The sequence below is a fragment of the Caretta caretta genome, chromosome 2 (genome assembly GCF_965140235.1).
Source record: "Caretta caretta isolate rCarCar2 chromosome 2, rCarCar1.hap1, whole genome shotgun sequence".
Taxonomy (NCBI): domain Eukaryota; kingdom Metazoa; phylum Chordata; order Testudines; family Cheloniidae; genus Caretta; species Caretta caretta.
Genome location: NC_134207.1, coordinates 183,801,290 through 183,829,077, shown reverse-complemented (window position 1 = coordinate 183,829,077; position 27,788 = coordinate 183,801,290). Strand labels below are relative to the sequence as shown.

General features: G+C 39.3%; 1 protein-coding gene across 5 annotated transcripts in view; it reads left to right on the top strand.

The window, feature by feature from the left end:
* GOLGA4 (golgin A4) overlaps window positions 1–27,788 on the top strand; it is a 104,776-nt gene that overhangs the window by 72,987 nt on the left and 4,001 nt on the right. For all 5 annotated transcript variants that reach the window (XM_075125644.1, XM_048839005.2, XM_075125643.1 and 2 more), the window contains 6 exons: window positions 5,110–5,223; window positions 10,180–10,200; window positions 10,423–10,491; window positions 11,263–11,338; window positions 20,543–20,646; window positions 26,702–26,788. In XM_075125644.1, coding sequence (XP_074981745.1) covers window positions 5,110–5,223; window positions 10,180–10,200; window positions 10,423–10,491; window positions 11,263–11,338; window positions 20,543–20,646; window positions 26,702–26,788 — 471 coding nt within the window. The remainder of the gene's footprint in view (window positions 1–5,109; window positions 5,224–10,179; window positions 10,201–10,422; window positions 10,492–11,262; window positions 11,339–20,542; window positions 20,647–26,701; window positions 26,789–27,788) is intronic.

Sequence of the window (27,788 nt, the reverse complement as noted above, 5' to 3'; positions counted from 1 at the left end):
AATGCCGGTTTATGGAGCTTTCCGGTTGCTGAAGTGCCAGATAACACAGCTTTTACTGTAGTTAGTGCATGGTCTGAGGGACTATTCAAGGTGGAGTGGCCCATTAACACTTCTGCAGTCATAGAAGAAAAAGGGGTGGCGGGTTAGTGGGTTACATATTGTAATACAGATTGTTCTGTGTGTCAGGCTTTGTCTACACTGGACTTTCGTCGGTAAAACTTTTGTCATTCAGGGTGTGGAAAAGCACGCATATCCCCCAAATAGCGAGAGTTTTACCGACGAAAAGCGCTGGTGTGAACGGCGCTTTGTCGACAAGAGAGCTCGTTGGGGGTGGAAGTTTTTTGTTGGTGGGAGAGCTCTCTCCTGCCAACAAAGAGCTGGTACACTGCGCACCTTTTAGCAGCACAGCTGTAGCGGCACAGCTGTGTCGCTAAAAGGTACATAGTGTAGACATAGCCTCAGTCCATTCTTGGAATCCTTTCATGGGTTTTCTCTTGTCTTTTATACCAATTTCAGGCTTCAAGTTCTTCACACTCTGTCCCTGACTACATAGGACTGGAAGGGACCTCCTGGTCCCCTACTGTTGCAGCCAACACCATCATATAATCCCATTCTTAACTCTTTTTTTTTTTTTTTCTTATTCCTGAACCCAGCCAACCTCACTTCCTTTGCATGGACAGTTCCTTTCCTCCCTCTTAACTGCTTCTGTTTTATTCCTCTGAATCAAGTATCCATGCATTTTTCCCTGCTGCCCCTTACACCTGGGGCGTCCTCTTACTGTGCACAAGTCAGCTAAACTGTATTTATTGAAATCTCTCCTTAAAACATCTTTGTGAAGCCACTAAGTAGTAATCTACTGTACTTTGTCAGCATTATAGTACAACAAACACACACACATGCCATACCACTCTGAGATGTTGACCTCCATCTGGCCTAGGGTTGCCAACTGTCCAGGAGTGTCCTGGAGTCCCCAGGAATTAAAGGTTAAGCTTTAATTGAAGGTTATCATGTGATAAAACCTCCAGGAATACATCCAACCAAAATTGGCAACCCTGATCTGGCCATCCAACGTGGTTTGTGTATGAAGTAGTCTCTCTTATATTGCACATCCACATGGTAGAGACGATTTTCAAAAGTATGTAAATGACTTAAGCCAGGTCTACACTACAGACCTACACTGGTATAAATACGTCGCTCAGAGGTGTGAAATATCCACACCCCGAGGCGTTGCAGTTATACCATCTTAATTTCCACCTCCACCCCGTGTAGACAGTTCTGTGTCGACAGGAGAGCTTCTTCCCTTGATATAGCTATCACCTCTCAGGGAAGTGGATTAACTAGCCAATGGGAGAAGCTCTCAGGTGATGTCTTCACTACAGTGTTAAATCAAGCATAGATAACTTGATTTAACTCCTCTCAGTAAGCCTAGTTCAGCCACACTGCAAATTACCACGAAGTACACAGACTCATTGGATTGCAGAGTGATTGTGTTAGCAGCTGATATGTGTTTTACCAACCCTAGCTGTAGACTGTGTCCCCTTACAGGTTAGTCAGCTTGAATTAAAAGCACCACCACACTCAAGCTAAGGGGGTTTTGTGTGTAGACAGAACTTAAGTTATAACGTGAGTTAATGCTGCAGTGAAGACAAGCCCTTACAAGTATAAGTGCGTTTTCAAAAGTGACTCAAGCAGTTAGGAGCTTAAATCTTATTGAAAGTCAATGGGACTTAGGCTTCTAGGTCACTTAAGTGCTTTTTAAAATTTCACCCCATGTCTCTGTTTTGTAAAGTACCAAGCATATTGGTTAGAGCTGGGTGGGAATTTTCCATCAGAATGGCTTCCTGAAGGAAAATGCCCTTTTTGCAAAATCAGAATTTTCTCTAGAAAAATTTCAGGTTTTTTGAAAATCCATTTTTATTTGGAAAAATCAAAACGATAACACATCAGCTGCCTGCCTGGAATGCTCTTGTCAACTTTATTTTCTGTCTTCCAGGCAGGAAGCTCGCAAGCCAAATGGAATCTTTTTATTTAAAAAAAATTTCTATCCTGTGGATAACTTTGAGGTTTTTACTTTTTGTTTGGAAATGGGACAGCTTTTTTCTGATCCTTAAATTTTCAATGGGACAAAAATTCCATTTTCCAGTCAGATCTAATATTGATAGTACTCAATACTGTTAAACTGTACACTCCTGGTTCTACCATATTGATAAAATGCTTTGTATTTACTGACCATCTTTATTGGAGGCAGATTAATAGTTTGTAACATTTTGAATGCTGCTGAGAAGTAAATAAGTGATTTATGGGCATGACTGTTAATTAAGATGACAAGCTAAAATCATCAAGAAGTTCTGGAACAGAAGATTCCCAATCTTTTTTTCTAAGCGAGAGATGTTCCTTTAATGAAATGGAAATAGTTTTACTTAATGTATAGTCTGATTCATACTGCACTGTCCTATAACTGCATCTTTATTGACATCTTAATTGTCAATTAATGTTGGAATTAAATGTTGGAATTGTAATATGTATGACAAGACAATTTTAGACTTCCAGGATACTCACTCTGGCACAAAGCATGGGATTTACTGCTGTGTACATCTCCCCCCCCCCCCCCCCCAAAAAAAAAAAAAAAGTCAGGGCTAGTAGCTAAGGGTGTGCACTGCTACACAAAGGACCTTGAGACTTTTATTCTGCTTTTCAAGCCAGGAAAAGTATTTTGAAACTCATAATAAGGATGATCTGTTTCACTGCTACGCAGTGATGTTGCTTATCTTTTCAGTCTTTGGCAAATATGATGACAACAGTTGCTACTGTAGATATACTTAATCCTTTCTCAGCAGAAAAGTTTCTCAAACTTTGTTGCATGACCCCGGGGGGAGGGGGGGGGGCAAAGCCGAAGCCTGAGCGTGTCCACCTGGGGCAGGCGGGCCAAACCCCGAGGGCTTCAGCCCCAGGCAAGGGGCCTGTAGCCTGAGTCCTGCTGCCGAGTGTTGAAGCCCACGCCCTACTGCCCGGGGCAGTGGGGCTGGGGCTTGGGCTTCAGCCTTGGGCAGTGGGGCTCGGGCTTTGGCTTTGGCCCTGGGTTCCAACAAGTCTAACGCCAGTCCTGAGAACCCCATTAAAACAGGGTCATGACCCATGCTGGGGTTCCGACCCACAGTTTGAGTACTGCTGAACTAGATACCTCTTGAGGTCTCTTCCATCCCTAGACTTCTATGATTTTATTGGGCAGAAATTTGAGGAGCCCTGTGGAGTGCCCAGAATGAAAGGGTATAAAATCTTTAGGAACTTCATTCGCACCAAGACACCCAACTATGATGTGGTGACCACTTTGGAGGGGGAAGGGTTATTTTTATGTCCCTTCTGGATTTAATGGAGAAAAGGGGAGATTGATTTAGACCTTTTTCGAGCTAAAAGTTAAGGTGACTTTGCTTGGGGTCCCAATACATTTATCTTTGAAAAGTAGGAGTCACTATGTGTTCTGGGGCTGGAGAGTACTGGTAGTCATAAAGTAGAATGTATTTTTATATGTTTTCCTACATAGAACTGTAAAACACTTTACAGTTAAAACCACTTCCATATAAAGGTTTGATTACTCTCAAGAGGATGAACTACATACAAAGATGGGGTGCAGCAAAAGCGCTCAGTTTCAAATTCATTAAAGATTTAAGTAGATATTATTCTTATGCTTATCTGCAAAGTGCTCAGCACACATTTAGTGATGCATAAATAAAAAGACTATTACAATAGGAAAGGATGTTAACTATTCATGGTAAATAGGCCCAATGACCTGTGATGGAATCTTAGATGGGTGAGATCTGAGTTACTACAGAGAATTCTTTCCTGGGTATCTGGCTGGTGAATCTTGCCCACATGCTCAGGGTTCAGCTGATCACCATATTTGGGGTCAGAAAGGAATTTTCCTCCAGGGCAGATTGGAAGACGCCCTGGGGGGTTTTCGCCTTCCTCTGCAGCATGGGGCATGGGTCACTTGCTGGAGGATTCTCTGCACCTTGAAGTCTTTAAACCATGATTTGAGGACTTCAGTAGATCAAACATAGGGGAGAGGTTTTTTGCAGGAGTGGGTGGGTGTGATTCGGTGGCCTGCATTGTGCAGGAGGTCAGACTAGATGATCATAGTGGTCCCTTCTGACCTTAATATCTATGAATCTATGAAAGAAATGCAGTAATGGGGCAAGGGAAAGATACAGAGGTTTAGTGTCAATTGTATACTGGAACAAACAGATTTGATTGCATGGCTTGATGGGTAACACTTGAATAATTCATAGACAAAGTCTGGAGCTTTGTAAGTGGTGCAGAAAAGGAAAACCCCTTTCCCGTCAGGAAAAAGTCATTGGGATGGAATAGAAGAGACTGATACTGGAGGAGCAGAATGCGCAAGTGGAGAAATGGGCTTTATGGTCAGAAAAGCAAGGGAAAGGAAAGAGAGAGCACTGAAAATGAAGATGGCAATTTTAAATTAAATTCAGTGGATAGGGAGTCACGCAGTCTGAAAGGAGGTCAGATGGTCTCACTTCCTGAATCAAAAATCGCTTGACCACACCATTAGGACCTCAGTGAAGTTCCAAGAACAGAGATTTAGTACAACCTTAGAGAGAATTAAAATATTGGAGACAAGACGTGATTAAGCCCCGGTCATTGCCAATAAATTGAAGATAGAGTATAGAAAATTTTGTTTGCATGACATGTCTCTTTCACAAAATCTCTATTTGCTTAAATTGATCTACCTACTGTACACCTTCTGGAAGTATTGAATATCATTTGAATGCCTTTTTTCTACTCATTAAAAATGTATAATCCTTACTAAAAATTTTCAAAAAGCTAACTAATTGTTTTTGTGTTTGACAATTGAAGTTTTGCCCGCATTAGCTGATAAGTCCCTAATGTCATTCCTCATTTTCAAGGTAATATAAATTGAGTAGTCCTAAACTTTCAGTGAGAGCCTTTGCATTTCAAGTTGATTATTTTCCTCTCTATATGAAGCTGAGCTATTTTTTAAGTGCTTTTTGTATAATCCGGTGAGAAGGTTTTAAGTGTTTGGACATTAACTGTGTAGTATGTAAATTAATGCAATTATTTTTCATTCTGAAGGCTCGTGAAGAAGAAATGACAGCAAAAGTAAATGAGCTGCAAACACAGCTGGAGGAATTGCAGAAGGAATACAAACAAAAGCTGGCCGATGAGGAGAATAGGCACAGGGAAGAAGTGAGCTGACATTAATATTTATACTTGTAACTTTAGGCATTAGTGTCACAGTTTTCATGAGACCTTGTAGTAGCTGTTAATTGGCCTGGGTTCTGTTTATATATCAGGTTTTGGCTTTCTTGTGCAATTCTGAATTCTTTGACCAATCTGTTTTGCTGCAAGTTGTGCAATATTTAATTTGATCTTGTTTTAATAGTTTGCTTTTTGGTTGTGTTTTCCCCTCTGCTCCTTTTTTTTTATACATTGACTTTACACTGGAAGCACTTGTAACTTGTTCAAGAGGATGCAAAATTTTCCCATTTTAATTATATGAAATTTGGAATTGTAATGTGTCCATAGGAGCAATAGTCTGGTTCTGTTTCAAAGTGCCTGTGTAAATACAATCATTGTATCCAAGTTATAAATACTTGCAGAATAAGGATAGGATTTTTAAAGGAACCTGAGGTAGTTAAGGGTCCTAATGCCATTGAAGTTCAATAGAGTCTGGGCACCTAACTCCCTTAGGCTCTTCTGAAAATCCCTGCTGAATTCTTTTCTGATAATATGTATACAAACTTCATGTTCATCTCTCCAATCTGATGTCACATGAACTTTTTATTTACACACACATTGATACATATTTGTTCATTCATAAGTTATTTGCTGATGCATTGAGAATGAACCTTCATTGCATAGTTGTTGTCTTGATGGAGAAATGCTACAATTGTTTGTACAGATGACACTTGATAATGATCTATTCCCATTCAGATGACGACATTTTAAGGTCACTGATGATTATTTTTGTTTTCATGTGTTTTCATGTGTCGGATTAATATTTATAATGCCTTCCTTTTGATCTTGTGTAAAGGGAGCTCCATTTATTTTGCAGATGTTTAGTTATTAGGACACCATTCTCACACTCCCTGACCCAAAGAATTGTGTGGCTGTCAGGTGTATGTGGTGGGAGTGGTTTTCCCCTATTTGGTTTAAAAGTTGTTTGGCTGTTTGCCTTTGTTTTTCTTCCCAGCTCTTTTCACTTTGGAATTGCTTTCCTAGGACACTAGCTTTGCAGTTTACCTAATGCAATGGTGCACCTTTGCAACATTGAGGGGTTGGGTAAGCAAACTGTGCAGTGCCAGTGGGCCACATATATTTACATAAATTCACATGAATTGTGTACACATTTGCATAAATTTAAGTGGACATTTTGTTAGCTTTATACTCCCCAGGATGCATTTAGAATAAATGGAACTTGTATAAGTAAAATATTTTATGACCCTTACTACCCTTCATTTTCTCTTGCTCTTTCTGTCCTTATCCATATTCTTTATTCCATTTTTCCTTTTTGCTGTTTTTTTCTGCTAAGTTAACAAAACTGTTCAATCTTCAGGTTCAAGTAAGTTAAAGCTACTCCTTTTTAGGAATTAATATTTGTTTGCTGTTGTTTCTTCACATCCTTCTAATTTATAAATGGCTTTCTTGTAACACTTCCCACACTACGTAAATGTAGATCTAAACCAAAGCTTGCACATAGTATAATTAGTTTTAAAGTAAGTATAATATTTTTGCCATAGCATTTGTTTTTATTCCATGACATGACAGATAAAATAATTATTCACCAATAGCCAACATCTAAAATTTTCAACTGGGGTGTTTGAATCTTTTAGAAATGAACTCTAACAGCAATGAGAAGGTGCCCGTTCAAGCAAACTCCTGCTCCTGTTGAATTTGAGCTCCATACGGAACACAGAAGCACATTTTTTATGGCATGCAGAAGGGGAACTTCTCACCTGCAATCTGAATGTTAAGGAATCTTGTCTTGCTGAGGGACCCATGAAAGCAGCTGTTTCCCTTCTGCACACCATCCGAGGGCACGACAGAAAACCTTAGGTAGTTAGTACGTAAAGGTCATCTAGTGTCCTCTGTATATTTCCAGTCTTGGGGATGTACTGATAAGTGGAGATGAGACATGGAAACCTTCTGGTAGAAGTTCCTTTTAGGGCTAGTCTACACTGGTAATGCTAAAGTGCTGCCACGGCAGCTCTTTACTGTGGCTTGTGTAGTCACAGCAGAGCGCTGGGAAAGAGCTCTCCCAGCACTCTTAAAAAACCCACCTCCACAAGAGGCGTAGCTCCCAGCGCTGGTGCACCGTTTACACTGGCGTTTTACAGCGCTGAAACTTGCTGCGCTCAGGGGGGTGTTTTTTCACACCCTCAAGTGAGAAAATTGCAGCGCTGTGAAGTGCCAGAGCGCTCATGCCCCTCTCCCACCCTCACCCTTAGTGTATGCACACATTCTGACAGCATGGCTATAAAAGAGGATGTGGTGCCTATTGCTGCCTTAGTTCCTTTCACTTGCAGCAGTGAAAGAGCATGAATCTCTCCAGACCTTGCAGATCCATAGTAATATAAGTGCCTTTTTAGATTAGTTATTGTTAAAAAGTTTTATAGTTAGGATAGTTTTAGATTAGGGTTTTATTTTGGAGTAGGAATACTTACTCGTTCCTTTTGGTAGATCCCAGTGCAAAGCAGCATGTTTTTAAGAGGTGTCTGGTGGGCATGTTTGGTGTCTGAAATGGCGAGATGAAAGTCATTCCACGGCACACTGTGCTATCTGCAGCACATTTACTCCTTCGGCCAAAAGGAAAGACAAAGTTGACTTCAGGCCCTTCCGTTACAAGAGGCTTTGTTGGTCAAGCCAGTGGGATCCAAAATAATTCCAAGGGATCTGAAAGGAAGGATAGGAGAGCTGAAAAAATACAATTTTAAGTGGAAAAGATTGGTTATGTGGCTGTCTGAATATTGACCCTTGTTCAGCCCCTATGCAACTTATTTTAGAATATTTACTATGCTTGAAAGCACTGGGTTTGTCTGTCTCCTCCATTAAGATCCACTTAGCAACAATAGCAGAGTTTGTCACACTCAGTAATGGAAAATCCATTTTTCGCATATGTTGCTGAAAAACTTGTTAAAAAGCTTATTGAATTTGGATCTGCAAGTATGGGACACTGCACTTCCGTGAAATTTGAACTTCCAATTTTAATGCAACTTACGTTTCCCCTGTTTGAATCTCTAGTGAGCTGCTCTTTGTTGCATCTTCTGTGAAGACAGCTCTTACGATAGCAATCATTTGTGCTAGAAGGGTTAGTGATCTACATACCTTAATGGCAGACCCACATTATTCTGCTTTTTATAAGGACATGATGATTCTTAGACTGCATCCCAGATTCTGTCCTAAAGTGATATTGGAGTTTCATGTAAATCAAAGTATTCATTTACCAGTATTCTTTCCAAAACCTCATACCCCTGTAGGTTACGTTCCTTAGATACAGAGAGAGCACTCTTACATTATCTGGCTACAACTAAAAACTTCAGTTCCTCTCCTGAGTTATATATCTCATATGTGGGTAACTCTGAAGTTCAAGCCCTTTCAGCACAGTCTTTGTCTGGATGGGTTAGACAAGTGTATTGAAGAGTGTTATAGAGAGACTTCACTCTCTCTTCTTGTTCATCTTAGAGCCCATTCTGTTAGAGCAATTGCTGCATCTGTAGCATGCATTAAACATATTTCCTTTACTGAAACATGCAAAGCTACTATGTGGATTTTGGTTCACGCTTTTATGAAGCATTATGCATTGGATTTGGCAGCCAGATCTGGCACATGGTTTGGCAGTGGTGCTCCTGTCATTCTTTAATTAGGACTGATTCTCCCTGCATCCGTCTGATGTACTGCTTGCCAAACTTCCTAAGAGTGGGAATATGCAGAGGGGGCCTTTGGAGAAGAAACCAAGGTTACTTATTTGTATGAGTATTTGCACTCCCTGCCTGCCTTCCCCACTCTTGCGGAGTCCTTATTTCAGTATTACTTGGAATTCCACTTTAGCAGTGGAAGGTAACTGAGATAGCAGTGGGTGCCACATCCCCTATTAGAACCAGGCCCTCAGAACGTGCTCGAACAGTGGGGGTGGATGGTCGGAGGGGCACCGGGGTGCTCTGATGGGTATGGCTACCAAAAGGTTTCATCCTCTCAGCTGCACAGGCTGGCGCATCCCCCGAGACTGTGAATATGCATCATGAAGAACTACAGTTACAAGTAACCAACCTTCAGTTTCATATATTGCCCTGATTTACCCTTTCAAGATCTGTATTTTAAAAATTACAATACATTTCACACAAATGTGTTGACACCCAGTTAAGGTTGCTGACATTTAATATAACCCAATATGGAAAATGTATAACTAATACAGCATTATCAATTGAAAAAAACCTAAGCATTTAAAAAGATTGGAAGTAACCACCTCAGATAATTTGCATATCTACATAAATGTACAACTTTCAAAGGTAACAATATTTTGGATAAGGAAGCTATTGTCATATGAAAATTTACCTTGCATGATTCCAGTAACATCCTGAGTAACTCTAAGCCAAAAGACCTAATTTAATTTACATAATTAGATATAAATATATCAATAGCATGTGTGTATACAGTATTCTCAGTAAGGTTAACTGTATTCTATGAGCATTCAGTTACCATTATTACACAGTATCTGTTTTGTAGAGATTGGACATATTAGCTTATTAACTTAATTTTAATGTAAAGGTGAATTGGTCATATCTGAATGAATTGGTTATACGCTTTCCAATGTTATTCAAAGCATAACTTACATTACTCATTCTAGATACATGTAACAGTGATGAAGTACATTTACAGGACTTTATTTTAAAATTTGAGTATATACGTAATTTTGTTGTTTTGATCCTAATTGCTCTCAGCAGTCACAAACACAGAGTCCTGATTAGGTGACCGATTAATCCTTAATCGACTGCTACTATCTCTTAATGTCTGTGTATTCTTGTCCAGTGTAATTCTCCATGCTGGCATGAATTCTTTTCGAAAGATATTGTTGTAGTTTTATATTTTATATCTAAAGATGCAAATGAAAAGCATTTTGTTTAATTGTATCTTTTTTTGTTCTAGGTAACAATAACAGAGCTTCAGGTAAGGTTTGAATTTCATTGGTTCATTGTGCTATCTAGATGATTATACTGTGCTCCTCAGTGGCTTGTGATTAGAAATGCTGTTTTTAGGATTGCATATATTAACTGATGAAAGGGGAAAAAAAAGTTTAACAAGAAAAAAATGTACTTTCAATGCAAAAGTGTGCAGTGTATGTACAATACTTGATTGATTGATGAATCCCATATGTGGCTTTTCTTTCAGATACAGCTAGCACAGAAGACAACTCTTGTCAATGATTCAAAGTTGAAAGAGCAGGAGTTCATGGAGCAGGTAGGGGTCTTGTTGGGATAAGAAGAAATAGTGTTCATAAAGTCATAGAGTTGAAACCCAGAAGGGACCACCAGATTATCCAGTCTGACCTCCTGTACCTCACAGGCTACCACCAGCGCCACACACGCACTAAACCCACCAACCCAAATTAAACCAAAGTATTACAGCCTGCAGCAGGTTAAACTATCATGTGCCACAGGCAGACAGTAGTGGGGACTGCAATGCACCACTGCTTGAGGCCCCTGCAGTGGCAGGGAATTGATTAAATAAGAACTCAGATAAGTCTGGCAAGTGACCCACACACAGTGCATCAGAGAAAGGTGAACCCCCTACCCTTCCAAAGTCTCTGCCAATCTGACCTCGGGAAAATTCCTTCCCGACTCCACATATGGTGATCAGTTGGACCCTGAGCATGAACCAGTCAGATAAACATTTGAGAGGGAATGCTTGGAAGAACCTCAGAGTACTGGCCCACCCCATCTAGTGTCCCATCTGAAGCCATAGCAATTTATTCTTTTTTTCTCTCCCACAGTAGAGCTAAATGCTGTTTAACAGCTAGCCTTAAAATGTAATTTTCATAGTTTTGTACTCTTTAACCCCTGAATAGTCCAGTATGGAAACAGTTTTTAGTGTTTTCTTTTTATACAAACCAAAAAAGCATCTCACGTACATGAATGGTTGAGATGTTCATGTTGCAGATCTGAAAGTCATTTCAGTTATGTTTCATTTTAATTGTTTATATTCATCACTTGTCCTTTTGTGACTGTTTAGATTCATATACTGAAAGACAGGTTGAAAAGTTATGAGAAAAATGTGTATGTCACAGCTGTTGGATCACCATACAGAGGTAAGGAAAACATATTTCATCACGTAGTAAATAAAATAGCTCTTTAAAAGAAATGGTCACACTTCGCAAAGTTTGAAAAAGTGATATTAATCTTTTTTTCTAATGTGACATTCAGTAACTGCATAATGGTTGTGCAAGATCCTGTTAGATTCACTGTGGAATCTTGCTCGTATTTTGTCCTATTAGAGTTTACTAGAGCTGTCACATGATTCCATGAACATTTTGTGATAGTTATATTTATTTTGTCACCACTATAAGAGCTTTGTAACCTCTCTACCAGAGCTTTTGAGAGCTTTATGTCTTTCTATAGTCAGGAATAAACAGAACAAAAAAGCACAGCAATCAGTGAAACACAAAAAGTTGAAAGTATTTGATTGTAAATCTATAGTCTGATTATGGGGTGGCATTTTATTATTTAGCCCTATACACATGCATGATGCAGTGCAATCAGTAAACCATAGCTGTGTCTCAGGAATCTCGTAGGTTACTTCGGACAGATAAAATACTGTGGTTGTTTTGAATGAATATGGTGCATGCCTTTGTGTTTGTGTTGTTGCTTACTATGGGGTTGTTAGAGTAACCAAGTGGGAAAGGTAAAATAATGGTCTAGTTATGGAGCATCCCAACTAATGCTCACATGTAATAGCCAGGTTTATAGTGGTGAAGAGGTGAATGTTTGCCCGAGCCCAGGTGACAGCTGTTTTACCAAGGCTGAGAAGAGATATCAGAGGGAACACAAAAACGTTAGAGGTCCCTAGGTCTAGAAAAGGGTGGGGATTGGATAGCCAGAGTCTGCCAGGGAGTGTCAGTGAGGGCTGACAGTTGGGCAAGAAAACTTTAACAGAGAGACATGGAGACTATAGCAAGCAGACTGGGTTTCCCAAGAGAGAGCTGGGAGTAGGCTGGACCTACCTGAACTATGGATAGAGAGGTTAAGTTTAGGTAAGGCCATGTGTTAACCTGTTTTCCTAAATGCTGTGTTCCTTTTGCTAATTAAATGCTACTTTATTTTGAAGAAGCTGGCTCTGAGTCACTTTAATTAGCTGCTGTCACAGGTTTCTGGAGAAAAAGGATTATAGTTGCCAAACACAGTTGGGCCTGTCAGATTAACGCAGTTGGTTAAAGAGGGGAGCTGCAGCCCAGAGCTCTAGTAATAGAACCTTCATAAAGTGTAGGAAGCCAAGCCTGTCACCTGACGGATGCAATCAAGACTAATAGGGGTCTTAAAAACCTCAGTAACCATGACAAAGACAAAGAAAAGGTCAGAAGAGTGGGAGCAGACAAATAGGGGAACAGTACCTAAAGGCTAAACAATAGAAGAAAAGAATTTTTAGAGGGGAGACTCTTCTGAAGAAATGAGGCTGGTATGAAAAAGTTCAGTACCTAGCACTTTCTGGAGTGTGTGAGAAGTAATAGTCACATCCTGTTTGGGAATACTAGAGACACAAAAGTGGTCAAAATTTAAGCCTTCTAAGGCCAAGTGCTGAAATATAGGTAGTAGGAGATCTTTGTCAAACCTTGAGAGTAGAGGCAAGGAGTTTGAATTTCTTGCAGCAGGCAAGCCAGTAAAAAATACTTGCAGGGAGTGATATGATCAAAGTCAGAAGAAGAGGAGAACCACCGTTGGGTAATTTAATATGTTCTATCATTTCCCATAAAATATTTTCTTTCTTTAAAAAACATTGAGTATAATTCAAAGCATTGTCACACTCAGCTGTGATAACTAAAACTATATTGGTGACATAATGAGAAAAATACACTAAATTTTGTTTCATGTGGATGAGCTAATGAAACCATGCTACAGCATGGCTCATACATTCTATTATCAAAAAAAGCATCCTTCAGATTAGATTTTAAATCATTACAGTGATTTTGTGGTAATACAGTGGCCCTTTCTTGTATCAAAATTTAAGAACAGACACAAAGGCTAGAAGTATAAAGTTATATATTTCACCATTCTTTTTCTTAATATGAGTAATGATTGTTGTGATAAACATCTTGTTCTTTGCATTGGCTGCTTCCTTTTGGGTTTTTTTTTGTATTTGTTTAAAAAAAAAAAACTCCTTACAATTAAATTGGAAGTAATACTAAAAATACACACTTATTTTTTATACATCTGAAGTAATTAGCTTTTTGGAAAGTTGTAAAATATATGTTCACATTCTGGGTAAATGCACAACTGTTTGTGGGTTTCCTGAGAGCTGCTCATTAGACTTGGATGTGTAACTCGACAAGAATGATTATTCTTCAAGAATATAGTTTTTTTCCTTTGTCCTAGATATGGAGATCAATGATTTCTAGTGGGTTTTGTGGAAATTGCTCCTTTCCTTGTGGATCTGTGAAGCTTATTTTTCTGAAATGTCCATTCTGTCGAGCATTTGGGAAACTCCTGAGAAAAGTTAAGAAACAATCTGAATAAGATTGACATTTCCAAAGAAAGACCTTGCTTGTGTCTAGAATTAGGTCTGGTCTAAGCACACCTTTGTTATTACTATATCGGATTAGAAAAGGATATATAGTTAAAGCAGTAAAACATCCAAACTTGTATGCTCGTGTAATAGTGCTTATATTGGTATATCGTGGTTAGACTAATCCTCAGTCTACAATATATTGTAGTTTTATTTTCTAGTCTTTTATCTTTCTTGGTATAGATTTTTGTTGTTTCCCTTAAATCTTTTTATATCTAGTTTTTAAAGATTTACTGATTAGTAGGTAAAGTTTGTAACACAATGTGCACCCCAACATGGTGTAAAAATGTATTGTACTTTGAACATACTTGATTTTAATGATGATTATACCAGTATGGCATAAACACACATAACTGGTAATTGTGTTACTGTAATTGAATGGATTTTGCTGTTGTACATTTTGGATTCACTCCAAATGAAGTAATACTTTAAAAATGCTGAGTCAGATTTATACAGATGATGGTGCTTGAAATGGATCACAAGAGGCACAATCCAGACAATCTGGCACATATCTTTCCTTTCATTATAAGTAACTTGCTCTGTAATTGATTAAAGCCAGGAAACTATTACATTGGAGAAGTACTCTAAGTAGAAAGCAAATTTTGAGTAGAGAAGGAATACGAAAATACTGCTAATGCATGTAACAACACTGAGATTGAGAACTTCTACCACTAATATATAAACATAAACTTTCTTTGGGAAATATCTGAAAGCAAAGTGATTTATAGGTCTAGACAGAAATATTTTATATCTGTAATGAGAAGATGAAGATGCTGCCAACATATAAGGTCTGCAGTTGATTCTAAATACAGACCAATAGGATGTGGGTAAAGTGATCTCCCTGATTCTCCAGAAAAAGAACAAAGCTTATAGGTCTGGTGACACTTAAATAGTAGTTGAGCTGCTGGTCACTATACTATTTGTAATCAGGGGAGAAGCTTTAATCTCTTGGATAGAGAATTTTGACAGATCTACAGTGAAGGGAAACCACTGATCAGCTGTTTTAAATAAAGACTTCTTTTTAATTCTGATCAGTATTTTGAGTTGCTAAAGATGGTTTCCTTATTCTTTATGGATGGTGAACATATAGAAAGTGAAAGTATTATAGTAGTCTTGTGGAGGAATTCATAGATGACCACGTGTACACAATTAATAAATTTGGACTAAGAAAATTATCACTCATCTGCCACTCTCCAGTGGCTTTTGCCACACCCCTCTTCTGCGTCATAACATATGCCCTCATCTGCCCCGTGGCTCCATTTTCCCCTTCCTGGCTACCGTTGCAACCAGTTCCAACCAGCTCTACGTGCTCCTCTTCCCTTCTCCACCCAATCTTCCCCCCTCCTTCCGTCAGCACAAATGTAGCTCCCACATCCATATCTTCCTCCTCACCTCTGGTGACATGTGCCTCAGCCCTCACCTATCCCCACCTCTCCACCTCCCATCGCATCTGCCCTCTCTCACCACCATTCCTAATCTCATGCCCATCTCCTTCTCTGCCCCCCAGCACCTTCCCCTTCTTTTGCTGTCTCTGGAACACCTGCTCCATATCTAAAAAGATCTGTCATCTGTGATCCTCTTCATATCTTGCCTCTAGCTCCTAGCTCTCACGGATCCCTTCGTCTGACACTGCTTCTGCAGCTGTCTGGTCTTACAAAGGTGCTGCCCTGGATCAGACCATGATTTGGGTTATTGGGCTTCTCTTTCATTCTTGCTGCTTTGACATCCCCCTCCCCCTTCTTTCAAACATCACTGCATCAGACTCTTCTCTCCTTTCGCCCTCCATGTTGCTTGACATCTACTGTTCATCCAACTCCTCCCCATCAGCCTTCCTCTGATTTTGACTTCAGGTTCTCTTCCTCTACTCTGTCTCCAGCGCTCATCCTCTGTGACTTCACCTTTCATGTGGAGGGCCCCTCTGACTCTTTAGCTGCACATTTGCTCACCCTCACCTCTTCAGCCAACCTGCAGCCTCGTTCAGCTCTTATTGTTCACCTAAAGACTTGGTCTTTACCAAGCATTGCTCTCTCTTTGATATCTGTTGCTGAGATCTCCCTCTCCAGCCATCATCTGGTCTCTTTCAGCATTGCTCATCAGCCACCTTCCTCACGCCTTGTCACTTGGCCTTTCTGTCATTTTTTCAGTCTGTCAACACTGATGACTCCTTGTCTGTTCTCAGCCCTCTCTTCCCTTTCTTCCGTTGATATGGTTGTTAATACTCTCTATTCTTCATTCTCTCCACCCTTGAGTCTTTTGCCCAACTCTTTAATCACAAAGTTCATCCTTCCCTGGCTCCCCCTTCCCCCTCCTTCTCTCTCTTCTCCCCCCCCCCCCACCCCCAAGAGCAGTTTCCTTTGCTCCTGTGGTCACGCTGCAGAGCTTCTCTGATGGAAATTCTGTGACCAGGCTGATTTCCTCTGCTGCAGATTTGTTCTGTCCTCTTTCAATTCTGCCATCTTCCTAGCTAAACAATTCTACTTCTCCAACTTAATTGAATGCATGTCCTCAATCCCAGCTGCCTTTTTGGCACATTTGACTTGCTCCTCAACCCTTATTTCATCCTGCCTCTACTTCTTTCTCTGCACAAGATCTTGACTTCTTTTTTTTGTCAGGAGAAAGTTGACAAAATATGACATGATCTTACCGTCCCCCTTCTGTAATTTTCATGTCATCAGCTTCCCTCTCTCAGGTGCAGAAGTTTCTCAACTGCTCTCCTCCTTGAACTTCTCCACGTGCATCAGCGACCCATCCCATCTCCTTATCCCCTTCATGCCTACTCTCATGCCAGCCTCTGTCTTCTCCTTCTGTCTCTTTCCCTCACAATACAAACATGCTTTAATCTCTCCCATCATAAAAAACAAGTAAATCCACCCTTGACACCACTTGCCTTTCCAGCTAGCATCCCAGTTCCCTTCTCCCTTTCATCTCTAAGCTTGTTAAACATGCTGTCAGCAATCCCTGGCTGGAGTTCCTCTCTTCCAGTTCCACTCTAAACCCTCTGCAATCTGGCTTCTGCCTCCATTGAAACTGTTCTCTCCAAAGTGTCTAATGGCCTCCTCAAAGCCAAAGTTCAGAACCAGTACTCCATATTCATCCATGATCTTTCAGCTGCCTTTGACACAGTCCACGATGCTCTTCTTTGAAATCTTTACCTCCCTTGGCTTCTGTGACTTTGTCCTCTCTTGGTTCTCCCCTATATCTCGAATTGTTCCTTCAGTGTGTCCTTTGGAGGATCCTCCTCATCCACCATCCAACTTTCTGTGGGGGTTTCAGAGAACACTGTCCTTGATCCCGTCTCTTTCTTTATTCCTTGTCTCTATGTAATCTTGTCCACAAATCCAAATTCAACTGCCATTTCTATGCAGATGATTCACGTATCTACCTCTCTACTCCAGTCCTGTCTCCTTCTGTGCAAACTAAAATCTCAGTCTGTCTCTGACATTTCCTCATGGATGTCTAGCTGTAAGTGCAAGCTCAACATGGTTAAAACAGAGCTCAGAATCTTCCTTCCCACACACTCTTTTCTTAGTCACTGTGGGCAGCACCCCATCTTATCTGTCACTCAGGCCCATAACCTGGGCATCCTCTTCACTTTGGGTCTCTCTCTAGGTCTTCACATCTGTTCTATGTCTAAATCTTGCAGATTCTTTTTGTTAACATCTCTAAGATACGGCATTTCCAATCCATCCACACAGCTAAAATGTTATCCAGGCTCTCATTGTCTTGCATCTCAATTACTGCAACATCCTTTTCTCTGGTCTTGACAAATGCATTCTTTCCTCCACTCAGTCTATTCAGAATGTTGCTGCAAAGATTATTCTCCTAGCCTGTATCTTTGAATCTCTCTGTTGGCTTCTCTTTCTCTATTGCATCAAATACAAAGTGCTTGTCTTCGTTTTCAAGGCCCTTCAGTACATATCCACTATCATTCACTGTTGAGATGTTGGTTCCCACCTCCATCAGTCAATGATATCAGCCTCCATCACCCACTTACTACATTTTCAAATGAGCACCATTATGCTCTCCTGCATGCCCCTCATGCTGGGGAGGTGCTCTTCATAAACATCCATAAAGCAAACTTGTTATCCTTCTCCAGATCCCTCCCTATAACTCTCCTTTGCCTTGATGCCTACAAAAAACTTGACAATGGTTAGGCTGCTGGCTTCCAGAGACCACTGTCTTTCACACTGACCAATATTGTCTCCTTGTTTCCTTGTATTCCCCTATTGATTTATCTGTATCCATCTGTTGTATCTTATCTTATACTTACGTTGTAAGCTCATTGGAGCAGGGACAATCTTTTTGATTTGTTTGTACAGCACCTAGCACAGTGGGATCCATGACTGAGATGTGTAGGTACTCTGATAATATAAATAATATCGCACTATCAGAGAGGGAGATGTAATTGGAAAGAATATTAAAAACTGGAGATATATTCTGTCTGCCTCTCAACCATCCCATCATCTCCACTTCCTCAGCCTGTTTGCTTACCCTTTTAAATTACACAATTTTACTATATCATCTGTATAAAATAAAACTAGGGCTGTCAAGTGATTAAACAAAATTAATTGTAATTAATCGCACTGTTAAACAATAATAGAATACCATTTATTTAAATATTTTTGGGTGTTTTTCTACATTTTCAAATATATTGATTTCAGTTACAACACAGAATACAAAGTGTACAGTGCTCACTTTATATTATTATTTTGATTAGAAATATTTGCACTGTAAAAAACAAAAGAAATGGTATTTTTAATTCACCTAATAAAAGTACTGTAGTGCAATCTCATTATCATGAAAGTTGAATTTACAAATGTAGAATTATGTACCAAAAAAACTGCATTCAGAAATAAAACAGTGTAAAACTTTAGAGCCTACTCAGTCCTACTTCTTGTTTAGCCAATCACTCAGACAAACAAGTTTGTTTACACTTGCAGGAGATAATGCTGCCTGCTTCTTGTTTACAATGTCACCTGAAAGTGAGAACAGGCATTTACATGGCATCGTTGTAGCAGGCATTGTAAGATATTTAAGTGCCAGATGTGCTAAAGATTCATATGTCTCTTCATGCTTCATCCAACATTCCAGAGGACATGCTGGTGACAGGTTCAATAACAATCCAAAGCAGTGCGGACCAACTCATGTTCATTTTAATAATCTGAGTCAGATACCACCAATACAAGGTTGATTTTTTTTTTTTCCTTTGTGGTTCGGCTTCTGTCGTTTCTGCATCGGAGTGTTGCTCTTTTAAGACTTCTGAAAGCATGCTCCACACTTCATCCCTCTCAGATTTTGGAAGGCACTTCAGAGTCTTTAACCTTGGGTTGAGTGCTGTAGCTATCTTTAGAAATCTCACATTGGTACCTTCTTTGTATTTTGTCAAATCTGCAGCGAAAGTGTTCTTAAAATGAACAACATGTGCTGGGTCATCATCCGAGACTACTATAACATGAAATGTATGGCAGAACAGGGTAAAACAGAGCCAGAGACATACCAGTGCTTCCCCAAGGAGTTCAGTCACAAATCTAATTAACACATTATTTTTTTAAAGAGCATCATCAGCATGGAAATATGTCCTCTGGAATGGTGGCCGAAACATGAAGGGGCATATGAATGTTTAGCATATGTGGCACGTAAATACCTTGCATGCTGGTTACAAAAGTCCCATGTGAACTCCTATTCTCACTTTCTGGTGACATTGCAAATAAGAAGTGGGTAGCATTATATCCCGTAAATGTAAACAAACTTATTTGTCTTAGTGATTGGCTGAATAAGAAGTAGGACTGAATGGACTTGTAGACTCTAAAGTTTTGCATTGTTTTGTTTTTGAGTGCAGTTATGTAAGAAAAAAAATCTACACTTGTAAGTTGCATTTACACGATAGAGATTGCACTACAGTACTTGTATGAGGTGAACTGAAAAGTACTTTTCTTTTGATTATCATTTTTACAGTGCAAATATTTGTAATAAAAAAATAAAGTGAGCAGTGTACACACACTTTGTATTCTGTGTTGTAATTGAAATCAATATATTTGAAAATGTAGAAAAACATCTAAACATATGTAATAAATTTCAATTGGTATTCTATTGTTTAACATTGCGATTAAAACTGCAATTAATCGCGATTAATTTTTAAATTCGTGATTAATTTTTTGGAGTTAATTGCTTGAGTTAACTGCAATTAATTCACAGCCCTAAATTAAAACCTTTGCATATAGAGTTCTGATCTTGTGAGGTACTGACTAACCCAACTCCCAGTAAGGTCAGAACTACAAAAGCTTGTTTGAGACCCTTAAGATTAAGAATCCTAATTAGACCAATTTACCCTGTGTATTTATTCAGATTTTTTAAGTAAGCAACTAAACTGGAGTAATTTCTTGATTCAGTTGAGCTGACACAAGCTTCTGAATTTAATTGGAAGGGAGGAAGGTAGCAGCTGCAATCAAGCAAACTCTGTTTTAAATGTATCTATTGCTGTATGTTGGTGTAGAAAAAAGATCAAGGAATGTATTCAAAAAAACTTGAGAAGTAATTGAATATCTTCTATATAGATGTTCTGTAATATTGTACATTCAGTTACAATTACATTTTAGGCATTTGACACAATTGTTCAGATTAATACAATGTTTCTCTACTTGATTATATTTTATTCCAGTCATTTTCTAAGTAAGAATAATTTTGGATTATATGAGGGACTGTCAGAATAAATATAGTCTTATTTTTGTTTACACAGATGGGAATCTCTGCCATGCTGATGTCTCTCTCTTTGGAGAGCCTACTGAGTTTGAATACTTGCGGAAGGTGCTGTTTGAATATATGATGGGCCGTGAGACTAAGGTATGGAATACTGTATGCTGTGATTTGACATGTGGTTTGGATTAGAATTGAATTTCTCACTCTTGCTGTGTAGGATTTGATCACCGTGTGTTTGCTATTAATGGAATGCTGTGACGGTAGCAGATAGTGTGTAAAGAACAGGGTTTCAGTCCTGTTCGGAGTTTGAATGATAGATCTTTGTTGTGTTTTGTTTTTTTTCTCTTGTGAACCTTATGATGTTGTTTTGACACCAAATTCCAGCAATAACTATTGTATTGAAGTATATCTTGTGACTAGTTCTGAAGTTTCAGAAGCATCTTCCCCAAAACCCCAAGTACCCTATTTCACAAGGGCATGAATCTTTTGTGGGTGGTGTTTTTGTTATTTTTTGAGGTATTTTGAGTAATAGAAGAGAGTGACTGAAAGCCAACTTTTTCAGTGTAGAATGTCAGCTGGTGAAATCCTCCTTCAGTTGGAATTCTGAATAACTAGTGTGAGTAGCTATATGTAGAAATTGGTTTCGTTTGAAAGAGATAATGTCATAAGTTTTATCATCTAAGCAAGATGTTTGTATTATTTAGATGAAAATCTTTCCTTCCTAGGGCTAAATACAGCTGTCTATAATACTTCCACTCTTCCAGTTACATCTTTCAGATGGGGATAATGTTAAGCACTACAGCTCTCAGTATTTCATTAGAATTCTAAATGAATCATATTTGTTCTAAAGTGTATTGTTGGATGTAATGGGTGTGGTTTGACATTTTACAAACAAGCACAGTAAGCCGCTAAAGCAACTTCAGCCTAGCTTTGAGACGGAACCAGACAAAAATCCTGCAATTTGATTAACGTGTCTGCATTCAATGAAGCCTAATTTGAAACATCTCTAGACTAATTTTAACGTTTAAACTATGTCTAGTAAGGCTTCAGTTACGTGTGTTACTGATTAAAACTGTTTCTTGTTAAGTGTCCAAAATATCACTGTACTTAAATTGGGACTTTGAAATTGCAAATGTGAGGAGTTTGGGAGTAGTAACACATTAAAGCTAAGCTTAAGGCTTGTCTACACTGGCAATTTACAGCGCTGCAACTTTCTCGCTCAGGGGGGTAAAAAACCACCCCCCGGAGCACAGCAAGTTTCAGCGCTGTAAAGCGCCAGTGTAGACAGTGCCCCAGCGCTGGGAGCCACGCCTCTCGTGGACGTGGTTTTTTAGAGCTCTGGAAGAGCTCTCTCCCAATGCTGCGCTGCGACCACACAAGCCACGTTAAAGCGCGGTAGCACTTTAGCGTTGCCAGTGTAGACTAGCCCTGAGTTTCAGCAATCTTTCTAGGAAGGGAAGAAACCACAGAAGTTGTGGGAGTAAAAGTGAATCGCCATATATATTGCTTGTGATCTGAAGTAAGAACAAAATTCTCATGGGCCGTGCAATCTGCATTACTATATAGACATTAAAGTAGATTGATTTTAGGGGTCTGGCTTCCATTCGGGGTGCAAGTTGCTTCATTTAAAAAAACAAACAAAACAAAAACAACCACCTTCTGAAAGTTGCATCCTCTCACAACCGAAGACAGAGTTAGAAGCCATTCTTGGAGGTGGTTTTCTAAGATTGTATACATATCCAAAATGAAAATAAATTGCGCTGAAGTTCTGTCTAGCTCTTAGACTTGCTTAAGAAGGTATTATTTTTATTTTAATTGAGAGAGGCATTTTTTTCAATACAAATGAATGGAGAGAGACATTTTCAAAGGTTTTAAAAATTTGGTAGCTACTTTTAGATTTGATAGATGATGGAAAATTGTAATGCAACTTTTTGCAAGTGTCTGTGCTCTTTCTTTAGTATTCATAGTTATTTGGTTGTCTGTTAGTACCAAAGAATCAAGGTAGCAGGACTAACAGAGCATACACAAAATTTAAAGAAGTGATAAATTTCTGGGACAGCCCATGCTTTCCTCTCTAACAATTCAGATCACAGTAGTAATGGGGTTGATTTATATGTTTGAAAGCTAACCATGAAAATTAAACTGTTAATAAGGTAAAAATCGAATGAAACCTGACATTCTCATTAAACACAGCAATGTTCTAGTTGTCTCCTCACTTGTGCTTCAGAAAGTACATGTAGTTATACCCTTTTGCAAGGAAATCTCATCTATTCAGTTTGCGTTAACCATGAACTCTATGCTGATAAAAATCTCTCTCCCACTCCTGTGTGGCTTCCCTCCATCTAAACCCATGTCTCAGCCAGGTTTCTTTGACCGCAGCTTCTGGATGGCTTGCAGGCAATTTAATATGGCCAAGCATTTAATTTTTCTTTCTCTCCAAAATCCACACCTCACATTTTTTGTTAAGTTGATAACATCCTCCCTGTCACCCAGGCTTGCAACCCAGGAATCATCTTTGACTCATCTGCTCTTCATATCAGGCAGTATCCAATTCCTACCTCCCTTTCATCTGCAACATCTCTAAGATCTAATCTTTTATATGTATCCAGACAGCAAAATGTCATCCAGGCCCTAGACATCCCCTGTCTTTTTTACTGCAACCTCACCTTCCTCTTCCTTTGCCACTTCTATCACTCCCCCCCTGCCCCCAAGATAATGTAGCAGCTAAGATCTTCTTGGCCCATTGATATGATCATGGTCACCCCTTCTTAGAATTTATGCACTGCTTCACATTCAAATTGTGCTTACTTTTATAACGCTACATAACACCCCCTGCCTACTTAATTAACCTAGTCTCATTTCCGCATTGCAACCTACTACCACTTTGCTAATGATACACAGTGTCCAAATTGCTCACCTTGCTCATAATCATCTATGCACTGTTTGCATATCATCCCTTTATGTGGAATGGCTTCCACTAAGTGGTTTGCCAAGCCATTAGTCAAATCCCACCTTGTGAACACCAACATAGAAATGGATCTTAAGTGAATTATCTAAGACATTTTATTTTATATAAATAAATGTATATATCATATATGTGCACTTAATAATGTATATTTCATATGTATAAGTACTTGTTCAAACTACAAAAATAAATTGTTCAGTCACACTACACACACCTTTGAGTAACCAATGTAATTTAACTGTCTTCCTACCCTACTTAATCTCGTGCCACTTTACTGTGTCATATGAAATTACAGTGTACATTTTTCTGGGAATGCACCTTGTTAAGTTTATCTGTACTGTGAGATGCATAGCACACTCTGTGGTGCAGTAAAATAATGTTCTTAACTACCATGTGAATAACTGAATTAACCAAATATAGTTATACTGCATCTTTAGGACATTGTGTTGAAGTTTTGTTTGTCAAGCATGGTAAAAGCCCAGTTCTTACAGAAATCTAGAGCATTGCTTTTACAGATGCTGAGACTCACAATTCCAGTATACAATTTGGAGTCTGTTCTAGAGTCAAAATGCCAATCTCTGTGTTGTTTGTCTGCCTCCGATGTGTGCAATTCATGTGTTGGTTACAGAGGCTGCTTTGCGGATATTGAAATGGAAGGGTGATCTGTCATAATAATTCCAGATTTTGTTGATTTCCAGCCTGTATTTCTGAATTAGTTAGATGCATGCAGAGCTCTCGGGGAACCTAGACATATTTTTCACTGTTACTGGCTTGTACACGTAAGCATGGCAGGTGGATAGCCTTGGCAATCATACTGAATCGTGTAGCAACAAATAGGGAATTGTGTGACAGTATGGAACAGTTATATGCAGCTTTGTGGTGAAATTTGTGGGTTCTGCTTGTGAGGAGCAATATTGTTCAACTATAGAGTGCCTTGATATCTTTAAGAAATATCCATTCATGAAACTGTTTAAGATATTGTCTGTTCGCAAGGACATTTGTAAATACTCTATGCTCCTTGAAAGAATTGGCAGGAAGTAGGAATGTAAACAATCAGCTATTTTATTAGAACTTTTTTCTGTGTATGTGGGTATGAAAGGTAGGGATTATTATGATGTTTCACCTGGATTTTTCTAGAAAAATATAGTCAAGGTAATAAAGGCATAATCAGGTAAATACTTTGTAAAGCGTATAGTCTTAAATTCCAAAATGACTGTAAGTTTCATTCACACTATTTGCAATCATATGGACCTGAACAAATTTTATTTCTAAATTTCCCTAGTGACTGCAAGAACTTGAAGAATTTCAAGGCAATGCTAGTGATAAATTACAAAACATACGTTTTCAAGAAAGAAGGCTTTAAGAACGTTTGTTTATTTGGCATGTACATATTAGTATTTTCATGTAGTATTTGCAGTGCATGTATACTTTTTTAACTTGTGCATACCATTGTGTCCTGTTGAAATAAATAGTGAGGGCTTCAGAGGTAGCTGTCCTGTAAGTGTGGGTGTACATTCCGAGTTCATTGCTTCGTGATCTTTCAGTCTTAAGCGTTGAATGAGGGGTTTGACAAGAGAAATTAGAAAAGTTTTTGGTGCTGATTTATGTTATCAGAGATGTTCCTCAATATCTTTCAGCAGTTCTCAAACTGGGTTGGGACCCCAAAGTGCGTCACAACCCTGTTTTAATGGGGTCGCCAAGACTGGCATTAGACTTGTTGGGGCCTGGGCCAAAGCTGAAGCCTGAACCCCAGGGCCAAAGCCCAAGGGCTTCAAATGTTAATGACAGGGCTCAGGTTACAAGCTCTCTGCCTGGGGCTGAAGCTCTTGGACTTTGGCTTTGGGCCCCCACCCAGGGCAGTGTAGCTCGGCTTTGGCCCCTCTGCCTGGGGTGGCGGGACTGGGCGGGCTCAGGGTTCGGTCCCCCCTCCTGGGGTCATGTAGTAATTTTTGTTGTCAGAAGAGGGTCATGGTGCGATGAAGTCTGAGAACCTCTGAGTTTGAATCATGAATGGTAAATAGCTTAAATTAAGCTGATTGAACAGAACAGTTAGCAAGGGGAATTCTTTCAGCTTTATAGCTAGGTAGAAGCTATATGTAAATATACATGAGATGAATTAATCTGGACTACCCTTTCACCTTTATGATGGTTGTGGTCAGTTATGTCCTCCAGTTGCTTCATTATTGTTACTGCTGTCTCCTCCTCTTCGCGCAGTGATCTGTGCGGAACCGGTGGGAAACAATAGCAGTAGATGGGCAGCAATCTTGTCACCACTGCATAGCACATTCTCCTAGAGCTGTACCTACAGCTGTTGCAGCATGTGGGAAAGCACCTGACATTTCCTGCAAAACCACCTGACCACCTATATTCACCCGTGTTCCTACACCTCCTTCCCCCTTACCTTCTGTTGTTGCTGACCAAAATGACAATGGAAGCGTTGGTCCTGTTTCAGGTGGGAGTATGTTGGTGGCTAAAACATTCAAATGAGAGCTGTAATCCTGGCTCTGCCACCTAATGTGTAACTATTGATATGACCTTTTCTGTTTTGTTTTCCACGTACAAAATAGAGGCGATTCTTACCTATCTCATACAGGTGTGGTTATAAGCTGAATTAACATTAATGCTTTCTAGTTATGACTCCTTTCATAAGAGAACGTCAGGGCACTTTGCTGTATCAGTGCCGCGTACTACACACCTGTCATTAATGTTTCCACAAATGAAGTTCTGCAGTTAATCTTGGAACCTGCTTGTGCACTAGCTTATTCTTCTGGATTTGTTTTACAAGATGCCAGGCTGATGTGAATGCAGTTGAGTTGTAGAGCATTATTTCATGTGACTACAAAAATGTATCTTGCAGTGACATACAGATTAGATTGTTTATAGGAAGAGATCTCCGGAATGGTTGAATCTTCTTCAGCAGTAGTCAGTCGTGCCATTTTGTGAAAGAGGTTAACGTGTTTGAGCTTTGTGCTTACTACTGAGCTTATATTGTTGTCTGGAAGCAGCAGTTTGTGATCATATAAACTGAAGATTCTTCCATAAAATTCACATAACATGCCATCTGTCAAGCAAATGAGATGTGCATGTCTGACTCTTTTTGCAATGGCTTCCATTGACATTACTAAAAACATACAGCACTTGGATAAATGAATAAATTTGTAACGGTTAAACAGCTGTTTAATCTTTTCTTATGTATGTTAAGTTACTTATCGACCATTCACTTTTTTTCTTTAGACAATGGCAAAGGTTATAACCACAGTGCTGAAGTTCCCAGCCGACCAAACTCAGAAGATCTTAGAACGAGAAGATGCTCGACCATTGGTAAGCCTTATAAGTAGACTGGATATATAAACTTGGGCTGCTAGACATAGGTGGGTGAAACTTGGTTGTTTAACACCTCTCCCTTCCTCAGGGGAATTTCCCATTGTAGAAGAAGGCTTGAGTTTATGACAAAAGAAAAAATTAAGGGCCTTGTCTCCACTAATACGTCCCGCCATTGGTCTAGTACTGGAGCAGCTCCACTGGTGATAGTGACAATGGGAGCACTGTGTAGCCAGTGTGTCGGCATTTTTTCCACTGTGCCATCTGTCCTTACTAAAAGCAAAAATGGTAACAACTCCTGTGCTTACTCGGCTTTGCTTGGGGTACAATAGCAAAGTTCTGCTGATAGAGCTTTCCCCTAGAACAGCAGAGGGGAAAAGCAATGAATACAGCCGGTATAGATGCATCCTTGATGTAGAGTAGAATGCCTTTTTAAATTGACAACAAACATGAAAAACCTGCTCAGCTCTCCCATTATGGGATATGTCACGTGAGCATAGAGAAGTCTAGATTTTGCTGGGGGACAAAATAGAACTCATACTATACTAGTGTCTTTAATAGCTCCTCAGGGCTAGATTTTCAGTTATTTAAGGAATTGAGGAGTGCTTTGCTTTACAAAAAGATTTCCAAGTAGATGAATTGCAAGACCAGGAGCAGAGTACTTTATGCTCTCAGGGAAGCAAGATCTAGTTCTAATCAGAAAAAGCACTCCTTGCACGATCATTATTTTAGAAGTGTAAAAGGCATTTTATTAATTGAAAGGCTGTGAAAATATTTTCTCTACACAATATCTGAACTCAGTAGGATCATTCCTGTTTTTGTGGGCCAGTAAAATAAATAGTTAAGAATTTATTGTAGCTTGTACTTCCCCAATTGGTCTTGTTTCTTCTCTCTCTACTGGTCTTGGCTATCTCTGATCATTTTAGAGACAGATAAGATTATTATTTTAGGTAGTTGTATGTTTCACTTTACGAAATCACACAAACACATTGACCTCTTT